This window comes from Macrotis lagotis, chromosome X (genome assembly GCF_037893015.1).
Source record: "Macrotis lagotis isolate mMagLag1 chromosome X, bilby.v1.9.chrom.fasta, whole genome shotgun sequence".
NCBI classification, from domain to species: Eukaryota; Metazoa; Chordata; class Mammalia; order Peramelemorphia; family Peramelidae; genus Macrotis; species Macrotis lagotis.
Window position 1 is genome coordinate 554,823,656 of NC_133666.1, and position 17,703 is coordinate 554,841,358.

The 17,703-nt window shown below is 34.5% G+C and overlaps 1 protein-coding gene across 3 annotated transcripts in view; it reads right to left on the reverse strand.

The window, feature by feature from the left end:
• Positions 1-2,164: 2,164 nt before the first annotated feature.
• RGS22 (regulator of G protein signaling 22) overlaps positions 2,165-17,703 on the reverse strand; it is a 187,628-nt gene continuing 172,089 nt past the window's right edge. For 2 of the 3 annotated variants that reach the window (XM_074200607.1, XM_074200606.1), the window contains exons 23-27: positions 15,920-16,066; positions 11,524-11,607; positions 9,616-9,721; positions 9,402-9,486; positions 5,549-5,657 (exon numbers count right to left, since the gene is read on the reverse strand). In XM_074200607.1, coding sequence (XP_074056708.1) covers positions 5,648-5,657; positions 9,402-9,486; positions 9,616-9,721; positions 11,524-11,607; positions 15,920-16,066 — 432 coding nt within the window. In that variant the 3' untranslated portion in view covers positions 5,549-5,647. Of the gene's footprint in view, positions 2,354-5,517; positions 5,658-9,401; positions 9,487-9,615; positions 9,722-11,523; positions 11,608-15,919; positions 16,067-17,703 lie in introns of those variants that run through there. The other variant, XM_074200605.1, reaches the window with a different exon arrangement.

Here is a 17,703-nt window from a genome sequence, read left to right on the forward strand (position 1 = left end):
GGCCGGTGGATAGCCACTGCACCACATAGCTACTCCTCAAGCTCTTTGAGGGTAGGAAGGTTTTTGATAATTTAAGGGGGTCTCTTAAGACCCCAAAGATTGAGAATTGCTGCTCTGTGGGTGGCTCTGATTTCCCTCCAGTAATTTTTTTGAGATTTTTAGTAAAAGTGGAATATAAATTTTACTACTACTTGAGAAAATACAAAGCACTCACAAGCAAAAGTTTTACACATGTACAAAGTCAATTAAAGTAATAACTTCTGAAAATCCAAATGAGTCAATTTTTCACTGACATGGACAACTTAATTCTCAATTCTTTCTAGATCCTCATTTTAAACAGTGGCTAATGATATATGTTGCTGCTAATACTTCTGAATCTAGTGAAGCTGAGTGTTGTTCTTGCCACAATTCTGCCATTCTCTTGGATAGTAATGTGATCAAGTCATTTCAGCATTTGGCCCTTTAGTTTCCTCCTTTGTAAAGTAATAAGTATCATACATATAAAAACAACTTGAGAACAATGAAATAGGATTTTTTAAAAGTTAAATTATAAAAAGTTCTAAGCTGAACTCTTTTACAGGAGAAAAGTCCAATAGGATAGATTTTCTATTATGACATTTAATAAAGTTAAACATTAAATTTTTAAAAATTTATAAGTTATAGGGGTGGCTCGGTGGTGCAGTGGATAGAGCACCGGCCCTGGAGTCAGGAGTAACTGAGTTCAAATCTGGCCTCAGACAATAATTACCTAGCTGTGTGGCCTTGGGAAAGCCACTTAACCCCATTTGCCTTGTAAACCCCTCCAAAAATATATGTTATAAAAACTTTAGCTATTCATTTTTTTTGTATTTTTGTATATTATCTTTCCTCTTTCTGGAAACATCCTTCCATTTTTTTGAGTTTACATATTTATGTGTTAAATAGGTCCTGCAAGTGTTTAAGGTACATTTATTAAATTATCTTTTCTTTATTTGATCCCATATTCCCAGGTCCTTAGAAATAGAGATCCTTTCTCCAGAATATCTTATTGTTAACACATACAACTTTCATTTAAATGAGATTGGATAATAAATTCACTTGTGGCTAATAGAGCTAGGCATCTCAGCACACTTCCAAAACCTGCTCCCCTACTTGGGCATACGAAGTCAGATCATTTAGCCAAGGTCTGCCTCCTGAACAAGGAAGGGTTTTAAATGTGGGTTTTATGAAGGATTGGAGATTTGGACTATTGCTGTTAATCTATCTTTTCTTATTAGCTAGCTAATCTCCAGGGAATGAGCCTATGTTTCTCCTAGGATGTTTTTAGTATGGTGTTCAAAGTATCTCTCAACTTCTTAAAGGGTTTCTAATCCCAACAAATACTGGGTAGAGTGTAGGAACTCAATGGACATTTTTGAATTGGACTGAACTCAATTATTCATAAGGAATAAAATCACCAAAATCTTATAAAATCACCAAAATCATGGCACCAGTAGGATGGTAAGCTATGATTTTTCCTGAGTTCCTGGCTTTTCTCTAAAAACACTGGTTTGAATTCCAATGAAACATTACTATTGATCATTTAATTTTGGCAAGACCTTTCACATGACACCCTTTGTAGACATTTGTAAGGCAAATATTTAGGGATAGGCAGCCAAAATTTGGTAGTTAATTAGCATGTTCATAAGGGAATCACAAAATCCACTTGAACTGTTGTTTTTTTAACTTCAATATTCTTGGTTCAAGTATTAGTTGGACTTTTTGTTTTTATTGCTTTGTTTGGGAAAAAATCTAATTAGGAACTAATTGATTCCCTCTTTCTTCTACATGGAAATATTTGAACTTCATAATGAATAGTACTGGCACTTGATAACAGTGTAAATAATCTTTCTAAAATGTATTTTGATTAAGTGAGTACAGCTTAAGACGCATATGGCCATGTTCAATATGGTGCTAGACATGGATGGAAAAACAAGCAGATATTTTCCAAAGCAGGAGGCATGAGGCTACTAAAATCCACAGTCTCCATCACAGTATTAATTTGTGCGTCTGACCAGGGATGTAAGATTTGTAAATGAAATTCTAGAAGGGGCATCAAGTAAGAACAGGATATGGAAGCCAAATGGAAAACATGAATCAATAAAAACGGCCGAACTAGCTAGAAGTGTAAGCTCAGTCTTTGAAGTTAATTCAAGTACTGAATGTTTTAATTCTGGTGTAATCTTATGATGGTGGGTACAAACAAGAGCTCAGAAACAGCTTTTGTGACTTTTGGACTAATCGCACATGAATCAGGTTTGTTGATTACAATGGTCACACAGCCATCCAGCGGTCTTTGCTGAATTACTTTTGAATTAAAACCTTCATTCTCCAGCTGAAATGTAACAATGAAGACATCAACAAAATATCCTCACAATATGTTTAATAGTTAGCACATATAGGAACTTTTGTGCAGCATATTCATTTTTATTGGTCTATCTCTGGCCATCTCATTGGCAATTCTCAGTAGCAATAATGCATAAAAGATTGCTCACCAGTGCATTTCTTCTACATGACAACATTTGTTCCTTGTTGGCACAATTATTGTTTCATCTCATATTCTTGTTTAAAAAAAAGATTGCTTTTCTGTGTGCAAGGATACTTTTCTGGGAAGAGATAATTTTCTTATTTAAAAAACATTTTCTTGCCAAGAAAAGAACTTCAAACACATATGGCACAAAAAGACCTTGCCCATAATAGTTTTAGTGGATAAAAAATTCTCCAATTAAAATCATAAATCCATTAAGTGCATTCTTCTTTTCTGCTGACAGCCTTAAAAATGAACAGTTCACAAAATGAAAAAACAAAACATAATTCTTGCTAACAGATATTTAACAAGATCCTTGGATAGAATAATTTTACAAATTTGCATTTAAGTCAAATTATTATTTGAAAATATACTCTTTATATTCTTCTGTTAGCAACAAAGATTAAAGTGTACTTCAGAAAAGATAAATCAGATTCAGAGCAAAGGCATAAAATAACAGATCCTATATAAAAGATATATTAAGAAAGTAATAAGTTATTTAAATAAGATGGAGGTCAAAACAGGGAATGGTATTATTTTGGACAGCCCTTTAAAGCAGGATGTGAAGGGAAAAGTAAACCATGTGGACAGAAAAATCAGAGCGGTAACTGTCCAATTGATCTTTCATTTTTCTGCTGCACTGACATATCCTAAAAGTTTAATTCGAGGAAAGTAAACAAATGAAGGAGTCTTTTTCTTATGTTTTTTGATTTTCACTTTATGATACTAAACATCTACTTATATAACAGCATATCAAGCAAATAGAACAAATTTCTATAAATATTTGTCTCACAGAAAACATTTCCAATATTATATATTATATAGCAAGAGAATCATATAGGAATACAAGTTAGGAGTAGAACTAGATAAGTTGTATGAAGTATTCTAGGCCACAGAATTATCTGGGAGTAGAACTAGATTAGTGAAATTAGAATTTCCTAACACTCAGGTCCCTGATACTTTTCAGAAAAGCATTTTCAAAGCAGAAAATTGCCATCACAATAAAAACTCTAGATAAATAAAGAGAACACTTTTTCACAGATTACACAAAGTTAAAATAATTTTGATGGCAATTTACAAAGATGCCCATATAAAATTTATAAATTTGATAAGACCAGGTAAACATTCTATTTTATTTAGGAATCTATTAACCTCAGAATAATATAAAATCCCAGCAATTTCACCCAATTCTGAATGGGTTCACACATTATTCTTGCAATTGTGATATGTCTGTGTGACACTTCTGCCCATATGAAATCCCCCAGAATTGACAAAAAACTACAAAGTATATAAAAAAGCAAAAGTCATAACAGATGCAAAAGAGTGGCATGTATATAATAGTTTAATTTCAAAAGTATGAAATATTTAAAAGTCATTTTCATTTATGCAAACAATATTAAGCACTAATTATGTGAAACTATTTCAAAAATGCAGCATACAGGAAAAAAATTAAAGGGAATGAAATTTGTGCTATTCATAGAGTAAATGATCCACCAAAAAAACCCCACTGATAGTAGTATATCTATACTTTGTAGCAACAAATTAAAACTTAAAAGTTCAGCTCTGATATGAGTTATTTATGTAAATAGAAATATATAAAGATCCAAAGAGACAAAATAATCACTCTCTACAACAAAGTTTTGTTCTTGTTGCTAGGCAATACTATACTGAATTTACAGAACTGATTAACACATAAGATTATTATTAGACTTAAAATATTACATTTCAGACATTACAAAAGTATCAAATTATTCTTTATTTATTACTACATAAATAATGCATCTGTGTAAATGACACTTTCATGTTAATGACGTTTTCCATAAATTTATGGGGTAAAATATTTAGTATGAACTTTCTCAGATGAGTAATGAATTAAATTCCCAAAAACTCAAAAACAAATATGTATACAAGACATAGGACAAGCATATAGTGAGATAGATTTGGTCTGCTAGCCCACACATTTGTTGTTACTCTTTGAGCTGCCTGCAAGCTTATACCACTCAAAAGCCACACTGCTAATGAGGATCTTATAGTTTTTATGGCCATAGTCACTTTTCTTGATTCCTTGGCTTAAAATAATTATGTGACAGGAGAGTACAAAAGTAACTAAAGAGAGGCAAACTTTTAAGTTCCCCAAATACTCCAAATCCTGTATTGGTCACTATGGACCACAGGGCTCAGGAAATGACAGGTAAACTAGAAGCATTCAGAAGTTAATTCTCAGGGCGACTAGGTGGCGCAGTGGATAAAACACCGGCCATGGAGTCAGGAGCACTTGGGTTCAAGTCCGGTCTCAGACACTTAATAATTACCTAGCTGTGTGGCCTTGGGCAAGCCACTTGACCCCATTTGCCATTCTCCAAGTTCATTAATAAAAAAGAATTGATGTTAAAGGTCCAGGGAGTGGTAGGACAGGAGCATTCTGTAGTGTGTGATACTCTGAGAAGAGGTCATAATTATTTATTTATTATTTAGAAATAAATTTTCAATGGTGTAGATACTATAAATGTCAATAAAAATGACTATTTTCTTAGTTTTAAGAATATAAACTGACAATATAATTCTAGTGAAATCTAAAGAGTTTATAACCTGGAAACTGCTTTGTAAAGAATGCTTTGTTCCAGTTTTTGAAACAGACATATTACAATCCTGGAAACAGGCTTCAGTTGAAATCCAGCTGATGATGGGGTTTTTGTTTTGTTGAAAATTTCCATAAATGCTACTTTCCAAGATGACCAATAAGGAATAAAACAGATTCAAATCCTAAATGAAGTCAATTTATCAATCTCAATTTTTACACTCTCCCCACCTTAGTTTTTGCCTTGGGTTGTTGATCAAAAGATATAATATGCAATTAGTAAATATTTGTTGTTTGAAGGTGGTATCATCTTACTATGTACTAATAGCAACATATTATCATTCTACTAAGCAAATTAGTGGACTCATCTGCAGTCATTTATCTTATGACTCACCTGTAACATTTTTGAAAACATTTGAAAAACATTAAAGCAAAAGAAACAAAATTTTATTTATAATGTAGACTTGTCTTTAGATCATCCAAATTCATTCAGGCTCCTTATTTCATAATAGACTAGTTGTTTTTCAAGTCTCCCTATAAAAAAAGAAGATACTACATTTTACTATATGATAAAGGGCTGGAGGAAAGTGCTATTCAAATTAAATTCCACTCATAAGTTTTTTACCTCCAAAATAAAAATAAGTGAAATGATGTTATTTTAAAAATCTTGGATTTCCCAAATAGATAGATGATTAGAAAATTATTTGTAGATGAATAGCTCACCATACAAACCTCTTTTATAATTTCTTTAACTAGTAGAGCTTCATTAACTCAAATCCTTTGATGGGTTTATAATTTCATTGGTGTGGGTGGGTGTTCCTTTCATCAATATAAGTTAAAACTTCTGTGGGGGGTGGAGGGGAGGGAAGCAAGATTGGGGGAAAATTGTAAAACTCAAGTAATATCTTAAATAAAAATAAATTTAAAAAATATATAAGTTAAAACTTTCTCATTTCTTTCTTTTAGGTTTTTTTTTTTTGCAAGGCAAATGGGGTCAAGTGGCTTGCCCAAGGCCACACAGCTAGGTAATTATTAAGTATCTGACACCGGATTTGAACCCAGGTACTACTGACTCCAGGGCCGGTGCTTTATCCACTGTGCCACCTAGCCACCCCTAAAACTTTCTCATTTCTTTTCATTTTGGGTAATTCTTTTTTTTTCCAGTAAAGCCTCCAAAAAGGTCTTTCTAACATAACAGAGTCTTTCTTTTTGCTGTTTTAAGATATTTTCAGAACCCACTATATAATTCAAACAATCTATCTTTCTGGAAGGAGGGAAAAGGGAACTTTATTGTATTAATTTCCATTAACAATAATTTTTTTTCTATCCTCCCCTCTCACCCTAAGTGAAAAATAAAATCCTCAGATAGTCAAAAAAAGAAATAAGTATAGTCAAGCAAAACAAATTTTCTGTGTTTAAAAAAAATGTATGAATTACCTAGCTGTGTGGCCTTGGGCAAGCCACTTAACCCCGTTTGCCTTGCAAAAACCTAAAAAAAAAAAAATGTATGTCTCATTCTGTATTATCTCTCTATCAGGAGGCCGATAGTATGAAAATCAATGGTCCTCTGAATTAATGTTGGTTAAGTGCAATGATGATGTTCTTAACTATATCAAAGTTGTTTACTTTTATAATGTAATGGTAACTTTGGACATTTTGAACTAGATATCCAGTAGATATCTTACACTTAATATATCTAAAACAGAATTTGTTATTTTTATCCCTAAACCATCTTCCCTCCCCCTTCCACTCCCAACTCAAGCCTTTGCTATTATACAAAGGGCAATATTCCATCCCTCAGGATCACAACCTAGGAGTTATCCTGGATTTCTCACTGTATGTCAACTGCCCCACTCCATCCCCCATATCTAAGCTGTTGCCGAGGCCTATTAATCATCAATCAAGACAACTGGCACTTATAAGTGAGATTTCATTGGCAATGTAGTCCACTCTTACTTATGCCAACCATGTGATTCCCAAATGCTTTTTGGGTGATTTATAATTCTCTAGAAGCTGTGGTGTTCTTTATTTTTTTCAGATGTTTAGTATCACTTGTGGAATATATTCTCTATTCCTGGAAGGAGCTTGGGGGGGGGGCCTCATTGAAATCACAATGGAATTTCCTAAATACAAGCCCAAACTCAGAAAAGGAGGGAAACTCTATAATAAGTACAAATTGAGCCTCAGAAAAAAAAGAATATATTGGCTGCAAGGATTTTTAAGAGTACATCTGGAAGATAGAAAAAGAGGTTTTAAAAACAGAATTAGAGCTTTTGAAGGAAAAAATAGAAGGAAAAGAAAGAGCTTTAGAGCTTGGAAAACAGAATGGAGCAAGGTCCAGAGAAAGCCTTGCTCAATGAGACAAGAAAAAATAGAATAAAGTTAAAGACAGAAAAATCAGATACAACAATTAAGCTGTAATTTTGGAGAAAGTAGTTTTAGTTGGGTGATGAAGTCAGAAGACCATTCACAAGGTGTGGAGAAGTCAAAGAGAGTAGACATGGAAGCAATAAGTCTAGACAGTTTTTCCTAGGAGTTTGACCAGAAACAGGGTGGTACCTACTAGGGATGGGAGAATCTGGGAGAATTTTTATAAAATGAGAAAGATTTGAGTATTTTATAGGCAGTGGAGATGGAAGAATAGTGAGGTCAGTCTGCCAAGAAGATGGGAGGGCATTAGACTGAAAGTACATGTTGGGGGTTGGTGAGAAGAAATTTTTCCATTAGTGACAGAAGCAAAAGGCAATTGTGGGGGGGGGGGGGGTGATAAGGGGTGGTGAGATATGGAGGAAAGGAGAAGAGGAAGCTCAATTTTCTCAGTAAACTATGAGGCAAGGTTTTAAGCTGAGAAAAAGATGAGGGGAGGTTGCTATGGAAGAAAGAAAAGGAAGTTTAGAATATCTATTGTGTAGAGAAGATTAGAGAAGAATAAAAGTATTGCCTTGCTGTAATGAAGGCTTACTATCAAGAAGGAATTGTTCTATTTGGTCTTCATGCAGCATATATTTCCTGACACACTTAAGTAGCTTTGATGAACAAATAAAATTCCTCATATGATGTTAAAACTTATTGTATTATTTAATATGTCCCTCTTGGCATCCTGTATGATTTTGATGTATATTTGGGAAATACTTTGAGCAGTACCCTGAAGACTGTATTTTACTTTACTGACAGGTTCTTTCCTAGACTGCTGGAGGTTCAGTTTCATGGCCTACAAGCCGAGCTGCTCATCATCCACCTCCTAACACTCACTGACAAGAAGCCCAGAGTCTGTTTCAAGGCCTTCCAGTATGTTATTGCAACATTAAAAGAGCCTGCTTTGACCTATATTAGCTGTGTGACTCTTTTTTTGTTTTTGTTCTTTTTAGTTTTTGCAAGGCAATGGGGTTAAGTGGCTTGCCCAAGGCCACACAGCTAGGTAATTATTAAGTGTCTGAGGCCGGATTTGAACTCAGCTACTCCTGACTCCAGGGCCGGTGCTCTATCCACTGTGCCACCTAGCTGCCCCTAGCTGTGTGACTCTTAAGCAAGTCATTTAAGCCTGCTTGCCTCAGTTTCCTCATCTGTAATAGCAAGAGAAGGAGATGACAAACCACTCTGGTGTCTTTGTCAAGAAAAGTCCAAATGGGGTTCTAAAGTGTTAGACACAACTGAAAATTACTGAACAATAACAACAAACTATTATCTCAGATAATAAATATAGATCCAGAGAATTTAGAACTGACTGGAATAAAATTATCAAGTTTTTAATATGAATCATCAGAGTAGGCAAAACTATTTTACAAATATTATGCATGAAGAACAGATTTTTTTTTAAGTGAAGAAGAGAAATCTTCCCCCCAACTAGCAAACTATCAATCAGGTGTTGAAAATCTGCATCAATTTTTTTTCCCATGTGAAAAAAAGCCTCTACTTATTACAGACTTCTTAAGAATAAGAGGGATAAATTACTAACATGATGAGTATAAAGAAAAGTGCCACCTGAATAGTACATAATTTCAGGGCAGCTAGGTGGTGTAGTGAATAGACCACTGGTCAGGAGGTCCTGAGTTCAAATACAACTTCAGACACTTATTAATTACATATTTGTGTGACCTTAGACAAGTCACTTAACCCCATTGCCTTACAAAAACCTAAAATAATAGTACATAAATTTATTGATAATGATGCAACTTAAATAATTTAGAAGTTCAAATTGATTCCTGTCAAGATAAATGAGAAACTCCAAGGAGAAGGTAGAAACAGAATAAGGAACAATGTCAATGTCAAGACACTTACTCTTGTTGGTCTTGCATAAACTTGGATTTTGGTGCATTTATATTCAAATTAGAGGAAAAAGTCTTAGTACTAGTAGTTGAAGGGCCTGAATAAAAAAATATGGAAAATAGGAAGAAAACAACAAATGTTATTAAAATGTTAAAATATTTATCTTTACTCTACAACTATATAGCTATGGCAAAACAGTCTATGAACAAAAACAACAAAAAGGGACCTGCTAAGTTGTTCGCTGTTAACTTTTTTTCCAGGTCTTCTTGAATTTTAAGCAAGGTTCTCTCCTGTGCCAGAGCTTCTATGTATTTTGAGTAGCACCAGGAAGGCTGTAAAAACAATTTTCAAAGTTAAATGTATAGATATTTACTCCCCTATCAATGAAAAATATATGCTATCTTACAACTGCTATGAAAATTAATTTATCAACCTATCTTTGCCCATTTGTGACAAAACAAAAGAATCATATTTGGTTTCAGTTTCCATGCCATAACTTCAGTTCCCTGGAAAAGAATAAGCTAGTCAAAATTATCAAGATATTTTGATAGCTTGATGTCATCTTAATATATTTGCTTTGATTTAATGAGGAAGAGCCTTGATGAAGTTAGTTTTTGAGAGTGACTCTGTATGAGATCATGATAGACACATCCTCTTAAAGAAGAGTTTGCAAGAACAAAACCAGTTGGGAATTTATTTGTATTTATTCTCTGTATGAGTATAGTTGTTTTCTCCATTAGAATATAAATTCTTTGGAAGTAGAGGTTATTTCTTTTTCTTTGTATCCCCAGGGCCTAGAACTATGTCTGATACATAGTAGGAACTTAACAAATGCTCACTGATTGATTGGTAGAAAGAGGGGCTGGGTAATCAGACAGATAGGCGGGCATCTGTTCCAAGGCCCTTTTGGTTTCTGCAAGGTAATGGGGTTAAGTGACTTGCCCAAGGTCACACGGTTAGGTAATTTTTTTTTTAAGTGTCTGAGTTCAGATTTGAATTCAAGTCCTTCTGACTCTAGGGCCAGTGCTCTATCCCCTGTGCCACCTAGCTACTCCCTCTAAGACCCTTTGAAAAGGACCTACATGTTCAGCTATTACATTTAAATTCAAGAAATTACATAAAAGATTGAGAAAGTCAATCTAATGTTATTTATCAAATGTTATATTTATCGAAATAGAAACTTTTTCATAAGTGAAGAAGTCAACATCAGGAAATATATTAAATTTAGGGAAATGAATAAAAACCCATTACTTTCCTTTTTTTTTCAATTTTTTGTTTTTGGCAATGGGGTTAAGTGACTTGCCTAAAAGTCACACAATTAGATAATTAATCGAACCCAGGTCCTCCTGACTCCAGGGCCAATGTTCTAACAACTACTTCAACTATCTGTCCCCCTAATTACTTTCTATATTTAAGGCAATGTATGTTCCAAGCACTGGAAATACAAAACTCAAAGGAACTTCCATTTTAATAATGAAACACAAGACATATAGGAAAATGGTGGCCAAGGAGGGGATATTTAGGTTTGTAAAGTTATAGAGGTGGTGAGGGGATCTTATAGGAGAGCAGACTGACCTTTTCAGGGTGGACTGTATATTGATTTGATTATGATTCCAGAGCTGGAAAGGTGAGTGGGCTTAGGGGAAGAGAAAAAGGTGTAGAAGTGGTGATAAGGCCACTCACCAATCAGTACAGTGGGGAGGGAGCAGACTCATGGCAGGTGTTCAATAAATGAATGGGTTAAGACTTCTGAGGCATAATCTCTGAGTCGCAAGATGGTTATGGAGAAGATGAGTTTGGGAAGCAGAGGATAAAATAAAAGTGAGATACAGTTGGGATCTTCCTGAGAGAGTGGGCTAAAGGAGGCTCTCACCAATGGGGGTGGGATCTCTGGAGATGAAAGGGTTAAACCCACCAGAGTCTAGTCTCTGATGGGGGATTGGAGAGGAGACTGACTAGATGACAGGGGGATAGGTAAATATTAGACACCTGTTTACAAATTGTTTAATTGAACTGATGATAGTGCAGCATGAAGTTTTATAATCATTCTAAAGAACAAATCAATCTCTATATCAAGAAAAGAAACATACTACAGAAAGATGGCACTAGCCCTGCAGTACACTTGGCTACTTACTGGTCGGTTATGTGCCTGGATATTTAAAGCAGAGCCGCTTAGTTTTCCTGAACCTGAGACTGAAACACTTGCTCTGGATTCATCCTGTTAATATAAAGTACAAATTGTTCAGCTTAATGGAGAAAAAAATATGATATCAAGGTGACTCCACTTTTTAAAAAAAATATTTTTTTCTAATTTCATTTGAAGATAGTTTTTGACATTCATTTTTTGTAAGATTTTTGAGTTACACATTTTTCTTCCTCCTTTCCTTCCCTCCCTATGATTCCATGTTTCTAAAATACTATAGAACATTACTCAAAAACTTTTATTTTATGATAAAGTAAAATGATGGCTAATGTTGCACCAAGGCCTATCATAAGCAAATGCTGTATAGCCTGTGATTTATTATTATTTATTTTGAATAATTCATCTTAAATTTCTCTTATTAATTCACAGTCATTTGATTTTCATAAAACCACTTTCCCTCATTCTTCCTTTTCTCAAATTCCTAGTTCAGTTCCAGTTTTGCCAATACCTAGATTTTCACAAGACTCAAGGGAGGATAGATGGATGGGTTTGATTTTTTCAGGATACCACTATGGAAATGATCAATGTTTTCAGAATGTAAATTTTTACTACTCCAAATCTTAGGTTTCACAGGCTCATTATTCTGTTATTTTGGTGATTATCTTAATTTTTTTTAGGTTTTTGCAAGGCAAATGGGGTTAAGTGGCTTGCCCAAGGCCACACAGCTAGTTAATTATTAAGTGTCTGAGACTGAATTTGAACCCAGGTACTCCTGACTCCAGGGCCAGTGCTTTATCCACTGAGCCACCTAGCCACCCCAATTATCTTAATTTTGACAGTCAAGCCAAGTAGGTGGCATGATAGTGTTGGAAAGTACTAGACTTGGACTCAAGAAAGATTGGGTCAAATCTCATTAGGACATTTTCTATATCAGCTATGGAATTCTGGACAAATCACTTAAAACTTCCTGGACCATCACCTTTTCATCTATAAAGTTAAGGAGTTGATCCTTTTCAGATCAACTCCAAGGTCCTTTTCAGTTCTAAATCTGTAAGTACTACAAAATATTCTTTAAGCCATTCTTTCAGGTATTCCAGAGAAATTATTTGCTTGTGAACATTGTATGTCAATAAACTTCAAATTAAAATCCATCTAATATATTTATGGGTAAGATACTACCTTACCCACTTGAGGATTCTTTTTGATTCTACCACCATATCATCTTGCATCTGTCCTCTTCTCTCTTCTCACACTTTAACTACCTTATCTCTAGTCTTGATCATCTCTAATCTGCCCTGTTATATGGTGACACTGGACCAAGTCAAACATGGAATAGTCCCTGTCCTCTGGGAACTCTCACATCCTTTTAGTGGAATATACAGGGAGACAGGAAGAGCTCTCAAGGCAGGTGGCAGAGGCAGGAAGACCCTGGAGGAGTCCAAGAAGAGGGTGTACAGGAATTGAGATTTGAAAGAAATTAAAGATTAGGCTATGTCCCCTCAATTACTCTTGTTTCCTAGGCCATTAACTTCAGCTCCCAATACCCAAAAATACACTAGAAAGTATAGTTATATGAAAAAATGCTCAATAATTATTGATCAGAGAAATAGAAATCAAAACAACTCTGAAGTACCACCTCACATTTATCAGATTGGCTAAAATAACAAAAAAGGACAATGATCAATGTTGGAGGGGAAAACCGGGACACTAATGCATTGTTGGTGGAGTTGTGAATTGACCCAACCTTTCTGGAGAATGATTTGGAATTATGCCCCAAAGGCTATAAAACTATGCATACCCTTTAATCCAGCAATACCTCTTTTAGATGATATCTCAAAGAGAGATCATAAAAATGGGGGAAAGACCCATATGTACAAAAATATTTATAGCAGTTCTTTTTGTAGTGGCAAAGAACTGGAAATTGTAGGGATACCCATCAATTGGGAAATGAATAAACAAATTATGGTATATAAATGTGATGGAGTACTATTGTTCTGCAGGAAATCAAGAGCAGCTGAAGTTTAGAAAAGCCCAGAAAAACTTGTATGAACTAATGCTGAGTAAAGTGAGCAGAACCAAAAGAATACTGTACACATTAACAGCAACATGGTGTGATAATCAGCTATGATTGACATAGCTCCTCTCAGCAGTTCAGTGATCAAGGACAATTCTAAAAGATTTGTGATGAAAAAATGCCATCCACATCAGAGAACACACTATGAAGACTGAATGAAGACAATTGCATAGTCTGAATGCATACTATTTTCACCTTTTAAAACTTGTTTTATGCTTTTTTTCTGTACAGTCCCCCCCTTTAGTTCTTATTCTTCTTTCACAACATGACTAATATGGAAATATGTTCAACATGATGGTATACATATAACTTATATCAAATTATTCACTGTCACGAGGTAGTAGAAGATAGAAAAATGTGAAATTCAAAAACTTACCAAAATGATGAATGTTGAAAACTATCTTTGAATATAATTGGAAAAAATAAAATAAAATATAATATTCCAAACAAACAAACAAGATACACTAGGAAACATTAAAAATTTCCTAGCCTTAATCTCATTATCACCTAACAAATGCTCTAGCTCCATAGTCTCTGAGAGTTGTCCAAATGCCCAAGACCTGCAGTCTTATTCTCTTGCCGTTGTCCTCCTGCCCCCCAAAATGAGTCTACCCCAGGGCTCTATCCTGGGCCCTCTGGATCTACATTCTTTCTGAGTGATCTTATCAGCTCAATACATACATACATATATATATGTATATATTCACACATGGATCTGAGAATAAATGTGTGCAAAGCTTGGGATTACCACATCAAAGACAGGAATTAAATGTATACATATATATAAAATCTATAAATATAAAGATATATATGCATATGTGCACCTCTGCATAGACACACACATGTAAATACTTTTTGTATGTGTGCATGTATGCATGTGTATGTGCTGTTTGTACCTGGTGCACATTATTTACTCTTTTTTTTTAGAACTTTATAGTTCTTTATTTTATTCAATTTATCCAATATTCAAATCTAATATATGGGGTTTTTTTCATCCTGGTTCTGCCATCCAGATTGTTAATTTAAGGTCATTTGTATAATTGATGAATCTGCCTTCTCTGCTTTTATCTAAGGTATATTTGAAGATCCTAAATAGTTTAAGGTCTAGCACTGAACCCTAGACATATTTACTCTCAAACTCAAATGTGTATAAGGGATATAATTCAAATCAAGAGCTGAGACACATGCTAATTTCCTTCCCTGGCAAGTCTAGGAGGTACTTTATAAGGAATGGATAATACCTGTAATTATGTTAGTGTTAAGCTCTCTGTTAGAGACCTGAACACACCAATAGCCTTCCAGAGTCTCATCTTTATTAATGTAGACTCATCAGCAATGAGATTATCTGTGAGAAACCTGAAGGCTTTTTTGAGCTCACTTAGTACATATTTATATCAGTCTGAAAGGTGAAGTTATCTATGGCTAAGAATGAAGACCAAGAAAAAGATTCTAAGCAAATAAGGAATAAGTTAAAGAATTAATTCTGAGTCAGACCTTCATGTTTACTTAACATTAACATAATTCTCCCATGGGTTTAGGCAGACAGAGCATCTTTTCCCCCAAATATCTTAAATACTCCCTTCTTTCCATCCCCCCTCCCTACAACAGTAAAACAGTGACATAGGTTATATAGAATGCAAGTTTTTTAAAGCCTGGGACTCTTTCATGTTTATCTTTATATCCCTAATAATGGCACTGAATGTGAGACATTAGGAGCTTAATAAATATTTGCTGGTTCGCAACTCTTCGCTTTCATTCACATACTTAAACTAGTTGCCTCACCTCTGATTCTGCCAGTTTCTCCATCCATGAAGCCTCCCACCTAGATCTCCTTTCTCTCAATTCACTTAGTTCCCATCTTGGTTCAGAACCTCATTAGCTCTCCCCTGGACTATTGCAGCAACCTTCACTGGTCTCTTACCCATTCTTGACTTTGTCACCAAAGAGACTTTAATTAAAGGGCAGGTCTTGCTATATCATCTTATCCCTGGCAATAATCTGCCATCTATATCCTGTAATATGACAGACACTTTTCTGTCCCTTGTACCTCTCTCATCTTATGCCTTTGACCCCACATTCCTGGAAGGCACTCTCTCCTTATCTCTGTCTCTTAGAATTCCTAATTTCCTTTGAGGCTTAGCTCAAACCCCCTTTTAGGCTGTACGAAATTTGAGGGCAGGCACTGTTTCCTATTTAGAATCCTGTACAAGATTTGGCTTTTAAGTGGTTATGGGAATTCATTGCATTCAAACCTCTTACATACACAACATACTTTTTTAGAGCTGTGAACACAAGAAACAAGGAGCATCTTACCTTTAATATGTCTTCAGCAGAAGTGCTCAGTTTTTTCTTAAATTCTTTTCTTCTCTCTAAAGTAGTCACAGCTTTCTCATCAGTTAAATTTCTCTGAAACTCACAAAACTGTGGCCAATATTTAAAAAGAACCCCCAAAATTGTCATCTGGGCAGAAAAAAACGAGTACTAAGGTTACAATTTGATATAACTGTCCCAATTTAAAACAGAATTCACCATAATAATGGATTAACTATTCCTTACTTAGTATCCAGCATACTTCCTGTAACTTATCTCTAGGTAGCTTCATGTAAGCTATTAACATGCTTAACATCAATTTTTTTTTTATTACCAATGAGAAGTCTTTGTTTAAAATATGCAGTTAAGAAAAAACACTTTCTTCTTTATATGTCTCATACTAGTTGGCTGAATTAATAAAAACATTCATTAGGTTTTAGGAGATTTACCTTTTTAACAAGAAATTTATGTTTTCTTTTAAAAATGGACATGTATACTGATATTTTATACAAATATTCTAAACATTTAGTTCATCAAGGGAAAAACCCCATTTTTTTTTCTTTTGGAGAAAGGAAATACCATTTTGCCTCTGGAAAAACTCTTAAATAACACTGCAGATGTAAGAATAAATCTTGGACAACTTTTAAATGATATAATCTTTCTTTTTATGTGAAAGCAAGAAAATCAACATTTAAAAAGCAGAATGGTACCCTTAACTAATGCCCTCCATTAGGATACTCTACATTAAGTGATCATGATATTTATATAGATAAGAATTGTGCTCAAAAGTCTGTGCCAAATTCTTTTCATTAGTTCTGCAATGCACACGTGTTATTTCTTGCAAAAACTTAGTACTTGCCACATCAGATCAGACTGTCATCCTAAGAAATTCTTCATCTTACTGCTTATTAGCTATGGCTTTTACCTAATGCAAGAACCATCTCATGAGACTTTAAGCTGACTATTAGGCAAGGGAAAAAGCATTTATTGAGAATATACATGCACCAGTTACTATACTAAGTACTTCTCATATGAGAATTATTAGTTTGATAACTATGAAGACAAAAGAAAAAAACTTTCTTATAAATGTTTTATTGATCAGTTTATTATAAGACATAAAACATTTGATTTTCCCCTACTTTAGCAATTTTTCTATCCAGATTGGAAATCCTTCCGTCCTTCCTTTCTTCCTTCTTCCCTCCCTGCCTCCCTTTCTTCCACCCAACTTCCCTCCCTTCATTTCTCCTTCCCAACCATCCATCCATCCACCCATCCATCATCTGGACCTGTTGGTGGAAGGGACTTCCTGGTGAGAAAATTCTCCCATTCAGCCTAAGGCAGTAGGAAATTAAGTGATTTGCTCAGGGTGTCACATAGCCTGTCTGTGTTCAGAAGAATGGCTTAAATTCCAGGCTTCCTGACTCCACTATGCTATGCTACCTCTCCAAATTTCATGAGTGATTCTAAAATTATTCACTACTTTTATAGCTTCATTATTTAAAATCTATGACTTCTTAGGGTTAAAAACTACAAAGACAAAATATATGTATGTATAAACACACATATATGTGCATACATACATATCTTCTGATCTCTCTGTTTTCTTAAAGATCATTTAAGTAATCACTTGTTTCATTATTAAGGAACTTCAATAAATTTGATGGTGGACTTCCTTTTTGTTTTTTTGTTTTGGTTTGGTTTTTGGCAAGGCAATAGGGTTAAGTGACTTGCCCAAGGTCACACAGTTAGGTAATTGTTAAGTATATGAGGTCAAATTTGAACTCAGG